Genomic DNA, 20,460 nt, shown 5'->3' with positions numbered 1-20,460 from the left:
ATCAATACACAAACGTGCAATTTGTTTCACATGAGACTTTAAAGGGTACAAATTTAAATACGCAGTTTAATAAACGTTCGTATACCAACACGGAAAAAATCATTAGTGTCTTTGAATAATTTATATTTAATTGATGCAATAAAACTGGTTCGAACTATACGTAACTTGACTATCGTCAGAGACTCCTGAGAACCTAATAAATTTAATTGTCATCCTTATTTGCTAAAACTACAAGACTTCAGAACTCCTTGAATTACATGTTACCCAGTACACATGAACTGGATAGCATCCCATCACTAATTAAGTTTTTTTTTTATAGTATCTTCATAAAATTCAATTCCTATTCATTGCTTAAAACTTAGTAATCTGGTTAATTACGCCTTTCATGTAATAGCTTATAATATAATCTTCTGACATCCTATTTAATAATTTTTTTATAATGTTTTTCAATAGTGAAAGAAGTACAATACTGTAAAAAGGTTTAAACTCTTGGCAATACAATTATTTTCCTTTCACAGCAATAAAATGTTAGTATCCAAAAACTAATAATTCAGAAAGAAAACTAATAGGATAGCTATCTAGGTAATATTTTTAGATTACACAAAACTGTAAATGTGAAACCTATAATAAGGTTATAAATTCGCCATAAATTGCATAAATATCCCTGGTGTATTCTATTGTTCAAAGTAAAATAAACAATATAGGTACTTGAAATTTTTCTTCAACTAGTATGGAATTAAACGTCAAATGTAATTTACTTGCTAAACTTTAAATATTAAAATATAAACCAATTTGCGAAGATAGTATTAATATAAATAATATTTAACTTGCAACTATCGTAAAAGGTTATCTAATTTTTACACGAAAGTAATGTGATATAACTTGATTTTATGTCACTAATATAAATTTAAAATCGAAATAAACTAATGTTCGTGTACTACGTTTTCATTCTAATTTAAATTATCGTTTACTTTACGCATAGAATATAAAATAGTAAAAAGAAGTTGTTTGCATTCCATGTGTAAATTGGAGGTAGACAGGGGCTGATAGATTCTGCATATTCGCACTAACCACCTATAAATATTTTATTTGACTTTAAATAGTCACAACATATGTAGATATTGTCCAAGTTTCCACTGATAGCGGTACAACGGTGCCCGCTTAAGAAGTAGTTGAGTCGAATATAATAGCTTTACCTTGTGTTGCGCCAACAGCTACTATATTAGCACTGACCGTAACGTCTACTCAAAGGCGGCGGGCACATTTTGCAATTAGCACAACAATGAGTTTGGTGTTATCTATTTGAGCACTGTCAATCGCTTATCATCGTTACAATTGAGCCGCGATGTGTATAGCTGAACAGCTTTGAACACGTGCCGGCCCGTCGGCGGCGACGGCGTGACTGCCGGCCAGCCGATCGCAAAGCGCAAACTTTAACTGGCGACCACAATGGCTAATTAGAATGGCGAGTATTGCGGGGAGCTGGGGAGGGAGGGGCGTAGAGGGGAGGGGGAGAGCAGCTCCACCCACGAACCTTCGCATCCGCCTCATGAACTACTCCGACGAGACGATCTTATCACCGAGTCCCCATCAAATTGACAAGATCAGTATTTGTAATCTCAAGTGATATTTCGATAGCGCACACAGTTCAAAAAAAGACAGACTACTTGTTTTTCTTTTCATTATTTAGATATAAAATTTATTTCCTGTGATCAGAAAACAAAATATTATTTTGAAACATTCACACTCACAGGTGATAATCGCTTCGATAACTTAAAACTATTACCGCAAAAATATAATACGCTGATATTCATAAAGCTATTAAGAAAGTTTAATCGAACATTTACCTATTAAAACGATTTATCTACAACTACTTAGAACTAATTATTGTTATTATAGAATGTGTCTTTAAAATTTCAATAGATAATATTTTTACGTGCTGTGTTCCTGGTAAAAAAAAACCGTGTTAGGGAAGGGAGAGTAGTTGATAATTCTGTCGCGGTGATGAGTCAATGACCTTTCAATGTCAACGAGACCGAGTAGCGAATCGACATTGATAATTAAAGAAATAATATAAATGTCAGATTTTCTTTGAAATACCGCCTCTTGGTAATACGTTCGAAATATATGCCGGTTATAACCACTTAGACGCTCACTTTATCGCGTGCAACGTCAATATTGTGGAATGATTACTCTATTATCAATGATTGTACGATGCCGTTAATTGTTTAAAAGGAAGTTGTTTTGATTATACAATTTTAATCTGGTTACGTAGTTGTTTTGATTCATCACTATTCTTATGACATATATTACGAATAATTTTTGATAAAACGTATTATAAAGGAACATTTACATAAATACTGTTAGAATTTATGATCTGTACCAACAAACAAGAGTAGAATGTTTTAATGTAAGCATTGGGTGGGCAGAAATCGGCGAATTATATAAAGCACGTGAAGTGTAACGAATGTAGGAATTAGTCTCGCCAGACTGCAGCAAATTAAATGTTTACAAAATTCATGAGCTATGTAGCCATCTTTGATAGGCTTCACTCCAAAGTGGTAGAAGTGTTAGTTCTAGAAATTAACCTGACTTTATACGACCGATCGATCCGAAGTTGCACCCTATCGAATGCTAAACGCTTTTCAAGTGGCAGCTAAAACCGAAACCACCTTTCGAATTTCCTTACACATAGTTACTCCATGGTTCGCCTGTCCAAACGTCCTAAGAGCTTGACGGCATTCGGATCTGTTAAAATTCGGTGTTACAAAATCCCATAATATAAAATAAAAATCCCATAATACTTCGACTATAGCTGCCAATAACTAACTTTTTTAACCCGATGAAATTGTAAGGGGCAAACACCCTTTCGTCACAAAAACAAAGCATGAAATACTGCAGTTTTACGTACAAAATACCGTAAAAACTCAGGTCATTTTAGATTAAATATTTAACTAACCGCATTACATGTCCACCAGCTATTAATTTTAATAATGGTGGTTAATGTTTTGTTGCTTGCGTGCTTATAAGCACAAACATGAGTACAAGACGTATATTCAAATAATTAAATGTAACAGATCGCAAAGTAATTAAAATTTAAGATTCGGTGAAAAATCAACTCATACTATTCTATATCAAATACGTAGTTCCACATGTTATAGATTCAAATTATTGCTTAAGAGATTAAAATATTTAAAAGTTAGGTAGTTTATTACGTTAAAATATAATATAATAAGCAATAATAAACCGCAGCAGTTGTAGCACAGCGGTAGAAGACTGACATTTCCGAGCGTAGGCGCACGTTCGATTCCCGGGATAAAATCTTACATAACTCACACTTTGTGCATTAATTATATAGATTGTAAGTGCTCACAAACATATCTCCAGGGGGTGGGCAGCAGAGTCTCTTTCGAACCATAATAACACATTGCGATTGCCAACTCTTGCATCCTAAGCGCCATCATAGTATATACCCATATAGATATTTTTAAAGGAGGCCTTTGGTAAATTTTAAATAGACAAGTGTGTTAAATAAAAATGTTCACTTAAATGGCTATTTATCGAGAAACAAATAAAATGCTTGTTATAAAAAACACAGCTTATGAAGGCGTATTTCAACATTAGTAATAATTATATCGTGTATTAATTATGTAATAGTTTTAGCGAAGTATTTATTGTCACGCAAATATAAGGCGAGGTTCAATTGAAATAGAAATGAGGAGCAAATAATGATACACTAATGACTGGATTAATTTTACAGAGAGGCTGTTTTGTGGCCGCATTTTGAGAAACTTGCTGCTTGCATTGAGTCATTGGTTTTCTTCACTTACGTGTAGACGGTCTTATGACTAAGGTATGAGTGGTTTCATTCATAACTAAATTCGGTTCACGGCGTGTGTAAAAGCGGTGATTTTATTAAATATCGGGAATTGTGTCATCGTTATCCGCAATCATCAATATCGAATGATGGGGCGAAATTATCGCCTTTGATAGAGTAATAAAGGAATTTTTTTGATTATATTTTTTACAAAATTTTAGTTTCAAACATTACGCAGTAAAAACTATATGTGAAAGGCAATATATTAGATTTAAACTAATGAATGTGATCCCATTTTCATATGAGGGTTTCTTTATATGCTATATGCAGTTTCTTAGGATTTTGAATACTTTAACTAGTTTCATTATTTGAGATATAGAACGTCCACAGCTGGACATTAGCCACACCATGGATTACCATTAGAGCCAGTTAAAAGTGGCCTGTATTTACTTTGTCGTCTGACCACATTGTCCTCTGAAATCCTATGCTGCACTTGTCGGTCCATGGTTTCCAGTGGACTAGGATCTTAAGGCCTCAAGGGCATCTGTTCTGGGAGCTATGTTGCCTGCCTATTGCCACTTCAACTTGTTAGCCCGCTGAACTTTGCCAATTATTTCTTTTTTCATGTTCTTTCGACTTCAGATATTCTCTAACATGAGTTTAGTTTGCTAGAGAGTCCAGAAGTTTTTCTCAAATTTAGCTAATAATTAAATTGAAACAAATTTTCGGAAATATTGCTATTTGAATAAGTATTATATGGGTAGACTTATAGCCAAAATTATGTTATATTTATAATATTTTAACCATTGCTGAAAAACGTTCTAATCCCGATATTAGAAAAAAAAAGAAAATAGTCTATTTTTTTATTTGAAAAGCATGATTATTGTGAATAATAAATAATATTTATATATCTGCGAAGGAATTATTTGACAATATACATATAGCATTTCACACTTTAATTCTCTATTAGTAGCCAAAATTTTAATATTATTGCTATTTGGTAATAATTTTTAAAGGTTTATCGAGTTATTTTTCCTTCCTTATGATAGCACAGATCGCAATGCAATTAAAGAAGGCGGACAGCAAAAAGGCGGATGATTCACAAAGCGTTCACGTGGCCGCTTATCAGCGGCGCGGCATAGTAAGTATAACGTTACCTGCGCGTGCGCTGGTACTACCGACCATGACTCACTACCAGCACATCCTGTTCTACCTTCGCGCTACTTTCACGAATTCACACGCATGTATGTCGACGCGATGTTTTTTTTAATATTGTAGGGTCAAGCATATCATGCCAAGGGTAATAAAATTTATTACATCATTTAACCTATCCAATGTAAAATGTAATTCATAATGAAGTTGTAAAATAATATGCCTTCAAACTGTTTGAATATTTTGGTGCGCTCTGTGACGTCAGTTTAGTATATTTTGGACATTTTATGTTATAATGGATATGTTATGGTAGCGAGGACACAGTGTAAATTTACAGTATTAGCTTTGGAAATACATATATTAATACTACTATTAAATCCGGAAAAAACATGTTTTTTTTATTTCTCGTCTTTTATGATATTCACTAGTTTCACCTTAGTTTATTAATTTATCTCTGCACCGCCCAAATGAATAACTAGCAGAGAATCCCTTCGGCATTAAGTTAGCCGTTATACATAAAATGTATAAAAAGTGTTTAAATAAATAAATAATTTAAAAAATAAGGCTAGCGTTTAATTTTAGGGAGGATAAAAAAAACTTGTTCGTTATTTGGCTCCACGAAATGCCCTGCAATTCCCAACGATGGCTTAATATTCAAGTATGTTTTACTTTATCAAAACTTAAAACTTTTCTTGGAGATTCCTTAAGAAGTTTTAAAGTTTTAACTGATAAATTACAAAGTGAACTAGGCCTCATGCATGACCTAGAAACTTTTAACAATTATGTAGTAATTCACATAAAGTAACAAAAATAAGACCGATTAAGCATAAATGACACAACATTAATTGTACATTTCGAAATAATATTTAATGAATAACTATTATATGAAACCATCACATTTATAATTTTGTTTTTTTTACGATTTGAAATAATAAGACATTAATAAAGATTATATTTTTTTATTTACGTAACATCTAAAACAACAAAAAACCCATAGCTTATAAAACACTACACTAGACAAAGCCTGTCGCGCTGAGTGAATTATATTTGAAACTACACTTTAGATTTATTTATAGATACTTTTTTATGAAATAGCATAGATGTAAAAACAATCACAAGCAAACGTTAATGCTAGTGATATGTGTTCTGTATTTCTTCAACAATATTAATAAATCTTTATACAAGACATTTTGTTATATCCGTACTTTACGTAACCTTAAGAAACAGTTTAGTTTCCTTGTTTAGTCTGTTTACACGGCGCAACTGTATCTTCGTATAGCATTATTCCTTCAATACTTTTGTTACAGAGATAACGTATCTACTGTAACATGTTTAAACTTGGACGTGCCTGTTTAACAACTTAACTTTGAGATAATAACAGGCCTTGAGTAATTTTTCTTTATGTTCTGCCTAGTCTACTTTAAATCAAAATTGTCATTTATTTAAGTAACCGACACAGCCTTGCGGATTGGCAAGTTGAAGTGACAGGCCACACAGCGCACGGAACAGATGGCTGTTGGGGACTTATGGTTCTGATGCAGAGACCACGGAGCCGCAGGCGCATGTCTATCTACAACATGGATAGACAATGAAGCTATTTCCGTCGGTCCTATTTCGAATCTATGGTGGAAGCCTATGCCTATTAGTGAACATCCTATGGCTGAAAAGATGATGATGACGACGATATATTTAAATGTTAATAAACTGCAATTTGAAGGTTCGCATGTAAATAGATACAATTGTAATACTTTACGTTCATTATTTGTAAAACATGTGTATATATGAGTATAATCTATTAAGGCAAACATCACTAGCTTCTCGTATGCCAAAGGTTTGCTAGGCGCACACCCTACAGTGCCACCACTATACAACGAGCGAATGACGCTTTGGTGTTTGGATACACCGTATTTATACTTCGGGAACAAATCCTTCGAATTTTTAACGCAAAGTTGTTGTCTATAATCTGCAATATATCCAGATTAAAATGCAAAGTATTTTGAACTATATTTTAAGAGGTATTCGATAAAATATAGCTTGTGCCGTTTCCGGACATATGTCCTAAGGCAGAAAGGCACAGATCTAGACTAAGGCAAACGAAGAGCTAGTACATTCTTCCGTATGAAGTATTTTAATTTTTTTTAATGAAAATATAAACCATTTGTATAAACATATGTATGATAAATAGAATTGATTCATAAATAAACTGCAATGTTTATATATATATATATATATATATATATATATATATATAAAATTGCAGTTCACATTAAAATACTTATCTTAACTACCATATCTTATAAATCTACCTATAATCTTTATTGCTAATTAATTTATTTATATTTGTCTTATTCACGGATTTATTTATATATTTTATATGTTTCAGGAATGTCGATAAAGTAAATAATTAACCGACAAAATCTAAGATTCCTGAATGAGATTCTTGTATTTAGTCGGATTGCAAAGAGATTTAGGCCAAGTGCATTTAGCGACCTACAGGCATTTGCGCAAAAAAGATAGGAGTGTGAAATAAACGTAAATATGTTTGCGTTTATCCTAATGAAAAACACGTGTGTCAAGTCACGTATTATCGTTTTAACACAGCTGTTATTTAATAATATTTTCCTTTGTGCGTAGATAGTATCTATAATTATTAATATGAGATATGATTTACCTTTGATTTGACATCGATACCAATAAGTTAGTCACCGGCTGTCTGTATTATGATGCAAATAGTGGCCGAGTGAAACAAAGTATGCCGCAGACGCCTTGTGTATGGCGCTAACAATTGGCTTAGTGCGCACATGCAAACCGAACACCGTGTTTCGTGTATTTATCTATCTCATGTTTTGAATACTATACAGTATGTTTACATAAATATTTAAAGTTTAATTTGAAAAGTTAAAAACAAAATCAATAAAAGTGTGTACTACTAATAATTATCTATTGATAAGTGTAATTCGTAGAATTGGATTATGAATAATCATTATTTTTACCTTTCTATACATCAAATAACAAAGGGACAACTTAGGCATAACATCCAACCATTTGCTAGAATTTAATACAGAATTTTACATGTAATTTAGAAGATTCCATAACCTAATATTTTTTTGGATTATCATCACTTCGTTAATAACTATATCCTAGCGGATTGGCAAGTTACAGTGGCTCTGGGAAGGCCACATAGCTCGCAGAACAGATGGCCGCTGGGGTCTTAGGTTTCTAGAGTGGAACCCACAGAGCAGTAAAGCGCATCGCAACGCGTCCCCACACACAACGTGGAGAGATAACTTTGTTTAGGTTATCGAAAAAGCTGGAAGTATAATTATAAATATTTGTGAAAGCCTATGTCCAGCCGTAGACATCCTATGGCAGAAATCATGATGATAAAAATCGTTACTATGTTATATTTACACAAATTCATTGAACATACTAAATGTAGCACAAGTAAACACTAAGTCATTTTTCTTTGAAAACCGGTTTTACTACAATAAACTGGGAAGTAAATACTTTGTCGTTATTTACGGAAGTTATATATATTATTGTGGCTTTAGCAAAATCCTATAAATTAATGTTACTTATGATTTTATTATTACCTATTTTCGTGTGTACATTGTTGTATCTAATTTTCCTATGCATTAAATGAAAAAAAATATTACAAGATTACTTTCAGTAGTGCTAGCCTAGCAATAGAGGACTGAGATTTGCGATTTTATGTCGCGGAGTCGATTTCCAGGATACAATTCTATATAATTCACACTTTGTGTATTAATTATAATAGATTGCCACTGCTCACATACTAGTGTACCATAATGCCACACTGCGAACGCTAACTCTATGCCAAGCATGGTATATCCCTCCGTGGATAACTTTGCGGAAGGCTTATACTTTGCAGTGGACCTATATGAACTGCAACGACGATTTTGAAAAATCTATATTTATATACTTAAGGTAATAAAAGATACTTCATAAAGCAAAACAACATACCCATCGTGCATTTTTACTAGGCTTTTCCGGAGCAAGCAGGGATTCCTCTGAACGTACCTGGAACAATATACATAATGTCAAAATTATCTGCCTAGTATTTTTTTTTAAATAAATATAGCATCTTACAATATGTTAATGCTTATTATTATTGTACATAAACAGCTGACTCGACAGACTTTGTTCCTTCCTTAGCCTATGAATAATCAATTATAAATTTAAAAAATAAAAAAGTTATGTAATAAGATTAGTATTTATTATAATGTTTTTTGATATATAATAACTCTGCCTATAATTTCTAATGCGATAATAAAATTAACGTTTTTTTCAAATCAAAGAAACAGACGACGTGTGTTTGATCATTTAAAAACTTAGATTTTCAAGATCGATGTCACAAACACTCCACTGATGCTATTCCGATTTATTTATAGACATTGTAAGTAATTTTATTATTTTATGATATAAAAAATTATATCATAAAATGATAAAAACCTTCTACAACATTTTTGGATATTCATAAACATTAAGGACGTCGGTAAGTTCTTTCTAAAGTAACAGTAAGTTTCTCAAGTAAAGATAATTATTTCCTACATAATAAATGTAGATTGTTTATTATTATAAACTTTTTTATATATGTACAGCACCATTCTTAGTATAGTAAATTGTAAAATATATCTAAAAATTAAATTAAAAAAATATGTAATGATTTAATTAAATTATTAAAATTGGAATTACAATAATTAAGATACCGTGATATATTGTTATTGTGATCTCAAGGCAGTAAATTTATCCTAAGGTATCAATGATTCATCGTAATGTTTATGAATGGCTGATTCACAGGTCGTTAACCTTTAGTACCGTAGATCATATTTCTTTGTTTCATGTTCTACTAAAGAGTTGATAGTAAATTTCTTAATAAAACACCCAACACATTGACGATTATATACGTAATAATTTAAGAAGTTTTTTAAATAATCCAACGAAATGACATTATGAAGTAAATATAACCTTTTCAACCCTTATTAAGGAAAACCTCTTTAAACCTGTACTGGCCATATTTGGTGTATGGGGACGTGGGTTTTTATCCAACACTGAGGTTTAACACCTCCGGTAATCGATTCGTTATTTTATTCTTGAAATTGCATTCATGCTTAATAATAAACGTGGGTTTACGATCAAGTATAAGCGTGTTTACGCGTGTTATGTACATTTTACGTGGTAATACAACTTTGAAAGAAATACCAAATAGATGATTTATAATTTCAGTTAATTAAAAATTATGTGATTATTCGAGTACATTCATTATGCATTATATTAGGAATAATAATATTTGTAATAACGAGTTTTCCCCTTGACATTTTTTATTTTGTTTTAATGATAACAATACTTTTAATCAGAATTTTATATAACATACTAGTTATAAAAAATAAATTAAATTATTATTTATTGTCACTTTCACCGTATTATATTCTGCATTTGTTAATTCCGACATTGAAATTTTAGTTTTGTAAAACGAAAAGACTGTTATTTCGATATATGTTCAGTTTTAATAGCGCTAGTTAAGTTGAAATTATGTTCATTTAAAGTAACGTAAATTTAGCTCGACACAGGAAACGTTCTTACAATATTGATATTAGATTAAAAACAAGTACACTGTCACCAAAAATAACAGTTTTAGTGTGTAAAAATTATATCAAAGACTTGTCTTTATGTTTTTACGATTACGAAATTCTTAACTTAAACAAGGAATGTAATTGTATTTACTGATAAATTATCGAATGCGTGGTATTGTCTCCTTATTGTGTTTACTCGTTGAATTCGCCGTGTCCATCGCGTTGAACGAGAGGTCTTGCGTGATTAATCAAAGCTGCTATTAACGTGATTTGTCATTACGAAGCGACATTGTTAATTGAGAGCGCTAAGGATGCGCGGGTCAGACGGGCACGGCTGAGCTGCCGGCGGTCAATAATTTCGATTTAACGTATGAGCAATTTAATTCAGCTTAACCGTGCGCGTGGGCACATTGCATCGCAGCTCATAAGTGCGTTATAAAACTCGTTAAGCGTCGCGACAGTAGGCGGCCGGAAGAGCCGACTGGAGTGTTAGTGGACTTCCTACTTAAAGTCATCGCTGTTGGACGGAAACGCTATTTTTGGCGCCCACCGCCGCTTCCTCCGAGGAAAGTACACTCGTGAATACAATCTCTGATGGAATCCAGGCGCATCGCTTTCCTGTACCGTGGCCTATATTAAATGAGATTAATGCCATGCGTACAGGATATCTCTTGACATCAATATCAACTACACTATACAATTAAATACTTTACATATAAAATCAAGTTTCTCAGCATAATAAAAAAAATTAATAAAAAACTTGCAAAAAGTATAAAATATTGTAAATATCAAATTTAAACATAATTTCCAACTGATATAAAAATATACTTGACATAAACATACGAATACTTAAACGAAATAAAATAAACTAGATACAATTATTTGCAATTTGGTGCATAAACAATTTTCACGCGAAGTAGCTTTTTATAATAGTCCGCTGAATATTTTCAAAGCGTAATATTTTTTTCAGTAATTACGCTATTCATATCTGTTAATTAAAATAATATATTTGATAAACGTAACAATACAACACGTGCTGCTACCAAACAGAACTAAAAATGACTTGAAGAATGTGATAAAAAGCGCTCGTAAAATTGTGCACGACAGGAAGATAACCTGGACATTCCTTACCGCATTCTTCACTCCCTTGAGGGTCCCGGCATTTACTTTATTGTATCCATCGCAATGGAACGTCAGGAATGCACCGCTGTTGCGTGTAAGAGGAAAGTCCGGTTACGTAAAAATGTCTGTGAGCCAAGCTGCCACGGTTTTTTGGTGATGCGTCAATGTGTTGAAATGATGAGTGTTCTAATCCACTCCGTCGAAAACATTTCACATTGCTTGAAGTCCTTTATACTGTAATTTTGGCAGTGAAAATATTTTTATATTCTAAAATTTCTTCTTTAGTAATACGTCGCTGTCAACATGACTTTTTGTCAATGAATGCGCATTTTAGTACAGTTCCACCGTATAGAATAAACTATTTATTTGAACTGTTCTACTCGAGGGTCATTAACCTAAATACAATTTTTCAGTTATGTCCATCTAAATAAATTAACCTCAATGCCATAAAGTGGCGCCGGCGCAGATTGATTATCGCATTACAATCTCTCCATTGCGACAACGGAGACCTCATTGTAGACTTATGAATGAGACTCGGACGAATAAATCTACGAACCGTAACCGGTATATATCACATGTTTGAATTACATAACTAATCATATTGTAAATTAAATAAATTATTTATCATTTTAAATTTAATCGATGTTAATATTGTGAATTTTTATACGTTATATCGTTATTAGTTATAACTTTATCATTTGGACATTGTTCTCCGATCTCAAATTGAGATAAATTATTCAAAGATGTCAACGTTGATACTATATCTACATACATATGTGGCGGCAAACTGCACAAACGTCAGTGTTCACAAATTTTGAAGCAACCAGGAGAAAATTTTTTGCTGTTTTCTTGCCAGCGCTACTCTTCATTTTCTCGTTCCATCTGACGGCCTGTAAATGTAAGACCACTTTCTTTTTCCCTTACATGGCTTTAAAACAATTGCTACCATTCATTAATTTACATATATAACATAAATAGTTATTGTATATATATTTTCAGTCTTATTTTCCTGATGTATTTCTAAAAAAAATTGTCATTTAACTGTATTTGGTTGCATAAATGGATTACAGAATTTAATTCAGCTATTATATGTTAGGGTTAAAAATTTCCTTAATTATCCTAAGCATGTAGCATGTATGAATCTAGCTTTGTACGCCAGTTTCGTGAACCTACTGAATGCACTTTCAACCCCCTTTGGGGGCGGAATTTCTTAAAATCCCTTAATCTGATGTCTACTCAAAAGGAATATTACAAACTAATTTCAAGTCGCTAAACCTTAAGGTTCCGGCGATATCGTGATGAGTCAGTACTCGGAGTCTTACATATGTTAGTTTCATTTTATTACCTTGTAACATGGCTTGCTATTTACAATACAGATAATTGCATTTAGCATATTTACATTGATATAAACTATATGTATTGTAACTATTTACATACGGAAAATTATATTAATTTTTAATTTTATATTAACTATATTATTTTAAATAATTATTATTGCCATATTTATTTACTGAGTTCACGATATTTTCACACATATAGATCATTAATTTCTCTTTTAATTTGGCATTCAGTAGGCCAAGGTTACATTCAATTGATGCTACTACACATTGATTATTCAACGCATATTGTGTTTAGTGTAGTGTATTTTCCTCATATTAATGTAAACATTTAACACGTTTCAAATACGAAATCTAATAGGCTTAATTAAAGCGATAAAGTATATATAAATAAGTAATAATGTTGTTATTACTTCCGTCCTGAACTTCCTCTCTGGTTTTTGTTAGTAAAAAAAGACAATAATTTAACGAAATGGTCGCTATCTTCATTCAGCATCGTTACTTAAGCCGTGGCCTATTTAGGACGTAATCGTAAGTAATTCGTGCCATAAACGGTGAGACAACAAGTTAATGAGCCTCCTTATTGTATCGCAGTATAGAGTGAATGCGAACTACTCCCTTATCAGAGAGTGCGGTGCTATCAAAGGAAAACGCAAACTGCGCAAATAAATATCTTACGTTCATATTTACAACGTTTAACTTCGATTAAATTCATGCTTGTTCAGATGTGGGTATGAGTTTACCCTTTAACCTGAACACATGTTTATGGAATTTAGTCTTTAAAACAGCGGTACTTGGTGGAATTTATATTCTCACCGATATAGCGCCTTTACGTTTGTAGGTCATATATTGCATAGGAGACCTTGTAAATATTAAAATTAGTTGTATGCTCCCACACTATGTACACAAAACGCCATCAGTTAGTAAATATTTTTAATTTCCAATTAAGAAATTAAAATGACGAAGACATTAGACTTTCTTAATAGCAGATATTAATAAAGAGTAAAATTTTGAATTAAATATGTATTATTACAAGGTTCAATAGCTAGTATTTACTCTGACAATTTAAGGTTAGTAAAATGGATTTTGGCAAGAATATCACAAAAGTAGGTCGACGTTATGATGTGATATTGAATCATATTGTACACATGTGGCCAAGACATTATCTTCTATTTCGTGACATAAAGTCTATTGTGTAACAATTTTTAGCCTATTTCTCAGCGTCCGGTCCACTTAAAGTTGAATCATTATCACAATTTACAAGTATTTTAAATAAATTCAAACCTGTAAAATTTTTAACACATCTTATGTAAAATGCTGTAAGGTCTCCTTGATATTTTTTTCATAAATATTTAATATACCTATATAGATAAATAATATAAAGTAGAGTTGAAAGTCTATTCCGAAATCGTATTACAGCCTTTTACATGGCTAAAAATATATTTTATTAATGCAATAAGCAATAAATTTTATTAATCTCGTCGTTCAGAGAGTAGACAAGTGTACCGAAGTGCGTAATTATTTTTAATCCATATAAGGTGCCTTATACCATTTTTGTAACCAGTTTCTATTCTTCGTTCTAACATTGATTTATAACTAGTAGAAGATATACGTATTTACAATAATTGGTATTACAGGTTTGAGTATTCCATGTAGTTTCGAGCGAGGACAACGTAATAAAAATAAAATATTGTCCACCAATTTCCTCTAAATAACAATAATAATGCAAATGAACTAGGAATTTTATTATCATGATTATTGTTTGTTATTTAAATTTTGCGATAAATCCTAAAATATCCAATTTTTTAAAAGATATAAAAAATTGACTTACCTTCTTTGGAAAGAAAATTTTAGGTTTTCCTGTATATGTGGTGTATGAAGCCATATTATCGACTTTAGCAACAACCATAATTTAGCGAAGAGCACTTTATCCGGTACAAATTATCACAAGTCGAAACGATTATTATGTACAGTAAGTTCCCTTATATCGTCGAGAATTTTCGGCGATCACGTGTTTCTAAATGAAAACTGTCGGTAACGTTCAAGATTATAAACCCTCAGCGCACAGAGATCATATTAAGAGTTCACAGATTTTTTTCGATTTTCGTCGCAATAAACTTTTAATCCACGGACGCGTTGCGCCCACGTCATCCGATTCGCGCCGTTATTGTCCTACGCACTCTTATTTACAGCATAGAATATATTCGTAAAGAAAAACGGTACAAAAAAAATAATTGTAATCACTCATACAACTTAGCCGTCACATTTTAGTATCGAAGCGAATGTTTATGAGTGGCGAGACATACTCCTCTCGCAAGTTCGTTTTAAACTAAATTTTCGTTCAGTTCAACAGTTGGTTTTATCAATTCAAGCTGCTTCCCCCTCCGCGTCAGCCTATCTCTCTTACTCTAGCACAGTACAACATTTGTACAAAAGAGACGGCACCTCGATTGTACTTTAACTTTATACGTATTAAATGCCACCATATGTACGAAACGCGTTCCGCACATAGACGACGATATTATACTTATCTTCACGGTAGTAGAGGCTGTTGTATGGCAGGTAACGAAGTTGTTAATAATGAACTTGTTAGCCAAATAATCACCTACTCTACAAAATTTTCATGCATGTAGAATCACTCTGTTTAATCGTTATGACACTCAAAAATAGTTTTCTAATTCAATCTCTTTGAGCAATAATATAAAGTTCTTTGTTTTTGAAGACAAAAAAGGAACGTTAACATTATGTCGAAGAGGGTCTTTTAAAAACTTCATATTCCGCCCACTGTTGCTTGTTCTGTTATATGCGCATCGACGAATTTCTGTGGGGGCTAAAAATTACTCTTTGTTATTATTAAAAATAAAACTAAATACACTAAGGTTATTCAATAGTTTCACGAAATGTAATCATATTAAAAATAATGAAACTCGCTTAATAAAGTTTGGTTTACATTTAATTTAACTGTAGTCAAGAACAACAAAAAACTGTCATTGGTATACGTACTAAAAAACGAAAATAAATAGTAAGTTGATGGAGGTTATAAGGCAATACTAGTATAAAGTATGTTTTAAATCTTGATCTTTTTTCATTCTTTGAATAACATTAAAATTAAATAAATTTAGTAGTAATTTAAAACGTATGAGGCGTAATGTAAATTTAAAAAGGAGAGCAGAAAAGAGAATTTCTGTCACATAACAGTAATAATAATAGTTACGAAAATTATTAAAAGAATTTTTATAATTCCGTGTTAAATGATTATTTAATCGTAACGTTATATCTAATATATTATGTATTAAAATAGATATAAAATTATATTTATTTATCAAACACACAAAAGTAGAAGTATATATTTACTAACATAATAATGTTTCAAGAGAATATTTTGCGGATATAGATAAAATCATCTTTTGACATTTTTAGTTAGTTTTTTAAGCGTAATATTTGTGTTAATCTATGCCATTATATAATAATTTAAATACCGAACGCAAATGAATAATGTAGTTCTTTTTAACAATTTTTTTACAATCCAAAAACAATAGAGGCAAAGGTCTTGCCTTATACGGTCTGCTGCATCATACACCAGATACGACAGCCGTTATGTGCATTAGTATCGTTTTGAAACGCAATTCCTTTGTGTGAGGACAGGAGGTAAGAGCATGTTTTAAAAAGGCAATTCAAGTTCACATTGTTCGATACGTGCATTATAAGTAATGAAATTAACACACGAAATTAAAAAAATGTATTACATAGAAGATCATATGCATACATGATCCTTGTGGTTATCAATGGTGTCAGAAATAATAAACAGCGTAATGAATTAAAGTTATTTTCAAAATTCGGATCACAAAAATTAATTATTGTTTACTATATGTCCCTCCAGATTAAGTACTGCCTTAAGTTGTTGCACTGTCGCATTCAATTAAAAATATAATTAACGTAACATACTCCATGGTCATCACTTTATACAGGATGATTCGACAGATGTGTAAAAGCTTTAAAGCTTTTTGCTGACAAATTGATTGTGTATTCATCCATTTAAAGCTTTTAAACTTATAACCAATCATCCTACATACATAAAATGTATGAAAATAGCAATCATTTGAATTAGTAATGTTACTAACCAACTTAACGGATTAAAGCATGGGTAACAAACTATATTTGGATGGAATGAATATCGATATTCACGGTACGTTGTGTTTTTACAATAATTTTTACAAATTAACTATTTTTTAAGTATTTTCGCAATCAATTATTAAAGCACGTAAAGGCACACGCAATTGCTCTAAATGGAAGGGGTAATATTAAAATATATTTATTTAATGATTAATAACATTGAAGAAACATCACTGGTGGAAATAGAAAGCAGTGACACATCTTCGTCGCGACGCGGCGTCGGCCGTCCTCGGAACAGGCGTCGGCGCCGGCCTCTAGGGGACTTGACTGTATTTTAAGTCCAAACTTTGACTCAACCCTTTATTACGTTTAAAATTAACTATCTTAATCACTAATACAGCGATAGAAAAAGAATACTTTTTAATAAAATAATACAAGTTGGTCAACAAGTAAAAGCATTTTCAAATTTAACGTTTATTTCGTTTTAATAAGTTGCTTGTTGTTTTCCATGGTTGCTAGAAAATTTATTTCAATTTAGTTCCAGCAGTCATAGCGGATTTTATATAATATTTTTAATACTTAAAAATTTGTCAATACAAACACATTTATAACTATGTAATATATATGTTTTATATAATTATGTGAATTTGTAAATAATGTGCACCATTTTTTTGAATAATATAAATACAGTACCTGTGGCATAATTTTAGTTGAATATCTGATGCAGAATGATTTTCCTTTTATGCAGCATATCACAGTTTTCTTAAGTTTCATATTTTATTTAATATTAGTTTTAAATTAAATAGGAACGAAATGTTTTATACTTTACACGTGTCCACCTGCGTATTAACAATTAAACGTCAACATCACACGATACTTCAAACAATTCTGTCGCTAAGTAAGAAATTATCCGTGTTAAAATTTCAACAACATCAGCGTTAATTATTCCTACGACCGATATATATTACAAGTCCGCATAATGCCGTCTTCTTGTGTTATGCAATTAATAATAACATCTTGATGACCGTTTGTAAATTTTGATCCGTGCAGCGCCAACTTTTTTAAATGAAAGTCACGTGTCAAACATAATAATCAAAACAATTTTTTTTCGCCGCGAATTAGAAAATTTTAATTATATAACGTGGCATATCTAACTCTAGCTTTTTCTATGCATCATAAAAATAGGTATGATTAAAAAGTATATATGTAATGTAAAAATTAAATATCGGAGTAGTGGTCTAAGAATAAATTAAATAAAACACCAGTTTAAAAAAAGAATATGGCACACAATTATAAATTCATCGTATTTCTTCGTGTGTATATTAAGTATTCCTTGTTTTATTGTAACCATAGTCTCCGCTCAGAGCGCGGTCATTGCACTCCGCAGCACCGAATACGATTCCCTTTTACGTACGCTTTTCGACATCAATGCCGAATTGCAATAACAGCAGTATCGCTTCGCAAGTAAACTGTACGTGCAGTTTACTTGCGAACCATATGTGACTTCTTTCAAAGATTGACTAAGTATTATCAAGCTTACATTTTTTGTAATTTAAAATTTGTTTAAAAGCAACGTACGTTATCGTTATATATAGACACAGTTAACGAAAAATTTAATTATGAAAATATATATTTTATCTACATTTTTCCAAAATAAACTTTATGAGAAACAAGAAAAGAAATGCTGCATAATAAAAAAATGGATTTTGAGCTGTCTTAGGAAAAATGAAACAGTTCTTGTTTAATCAAAAATAATATTTTTCATTAAATATGATATAGACAATGTCAAGGATCAGTAACACAACGCAAAAGCAAATCTTTTATCGCTGACAGAAGGCAATTGGATATTTCGCAGATACTTCAAGACTCGTGGGAAGTTAGGCTAAAAAGAACAACGTGAGGCGAAACGATAAGTATGCTTACATTGGTATACGAGACACATTGCAAGGAAGACCTTACGTTGTAATTGATTCGTTTTTAACCTATTTTTTAATTTTTCGATGTCTTACCTATACATTTAATTTTAACAAACTTTAAATAAATAGTAAAGTTTATTTCACCTATTAAAATTTAAATTAAGTTTATTATTTAATTTATTTGGACTATATTGGTATAATATTATCGTCAACAAAATGTCAAAAACAAAGCATGCTTGGAGTCAATAAACAATAGCATCTTCATCTAAAACCACAATAGTAGTGTTCAGAAAATACTTCTTATAATAATTTTAATGGGATTTTGGGTTAAAATTATTTTAGTTAAATAATTTTAATCCACATAGATGTTATTAAATAGTAACTGTTTAATTGAATCTGATTAAAAACTACATCAATCAGAATAATAATGAGGTACGTCGTTAATAAGGTTGAAACATCTATTACCGTGGTATCTAAAATCAGCATTAATTACTGATGTGACAGATGTTTTAAATCACAGTTTAACTGTAGTTAAGACCATTAGCATCCGCTGTCTATATAAAAGATCAACTTGTCGTGTAAACTGGAAAAATAATATTTCTGATAAATCGTAGTTTAATACCTCTCTTGTGTACCGCGGCAATAAGTGCTTCTATTTTAAAGATGTTTTTTTAAATTGATATCTTGTACAAAGTAGATAAAATTATTTAGAATACAGTATACTGGTAAGTGTATAGCGCATACGCAATAAATAGCGTGGACCACTATAAATATTACTTTTGTCTTTTAAATTATTTCTTCCGACCAAAGCTTCAAGAGCTCAATGAATATAACTCCATAAATTGGTTCCAGCAGAACAGGGTCACTTATCGCACAAGTAATGCCAGTATGGAGGTCGTTCGAGAATTGTTCCAGAGGAAAAACATATCGAAAAAGGTTGACATTGAGTTGATACCACGAAGTACTGATTTGTCGTCTTATGTTTTTAAAGGGACATGTCATGTGCAGAATCTTCTGTCAACACTTGCTGAATAAAAACAAAATGGCGGCGATTCCAATACCCTGCAGGCGTTTTTTGAAAATCTTCAGTGGCGTTTGACAGAATATTCGTGAAGATCGGGTGGGAAGACGCCTTGACATTTGATATATTTTCAAGAAATAAATGCCATTCTTTCCTTTTTCTAACAAACAATATTAATTTGCAAAAGCACAACTTGTATTTTTTTATATTATTGTTAAAATTAAACTTTATTATGGCACTACCTTTATAAGATTCGTAAGATCTTCGTAGAGCCATGTTGCCATGGGCACAAAGGAATTCCGAGTAATTAAAAAGCGCGTGCCTGCAACGTCAACAATAGTGTTAGGTGTCAGTAATGGGAAGTTCTTGCATCTTGGGTGGAAATCGT

General features: G+C 31.6%; 1 protein-coding gene across 4 annotated transcripts in view; it reads right to left on the bottom strand.

The window, feature by feature from the left end:
• The window catches only part of Sarm (sterile alpha and armadillo motif), a 67,271-nt gene that overhangs the window by 21,727 nt on the left and 25,084 nt on the right, over positions 1–20,460 (bottom strand). Inside the window, exons 1-2 of one of the 4 annotated variants that reach the window (XM_068773246.1) lie at positions 14,854–15,325; positions 8,954–9,010 (exon numbers count right to left, since the gene is read on the bottom strand). The exons of 1 other annotated variant lie outside the window; for it this stretch is intronic. In XM_068773246.1, the coding sequence (XP_068629347.1) occupies positions 8,954–9,010; positions 14,854–14,931 (135 nt within the window). In that variant the 5' untranslated portion in view covers positions 14,932–15,325. Of the gene's footprint in view, positions 1–1,196; positions 1,405–8,953; positions 9,011–14,853; positions 15,326–20,460 lie in introns of those variants that run through there. 2 more of the 4 variants (XM_068773247.1, XM_068773248.1) reach the window with 2 other exon arrangements.

Source organism: Battus philenor, unplaced genomic scaffold, assembly GCF_028537555.1.
Source record: "Battus philenor isolate CCGP_79_NKW_IND1 unplaced genomic scaffold, ilBatPhil1.0.hap1 SCAF_6, whole genome shotgun sequence".
In the NCBI taxonomy this organism is placed as follows: Eukaryota; Metazoa; Arthropoda; class Insecta; order Lepidoptera; family Papilionidae; genus Battus; species Battus philenor.
This window is presented reverse-complemented; position numbering and strand designations above follow the sequence as displayed.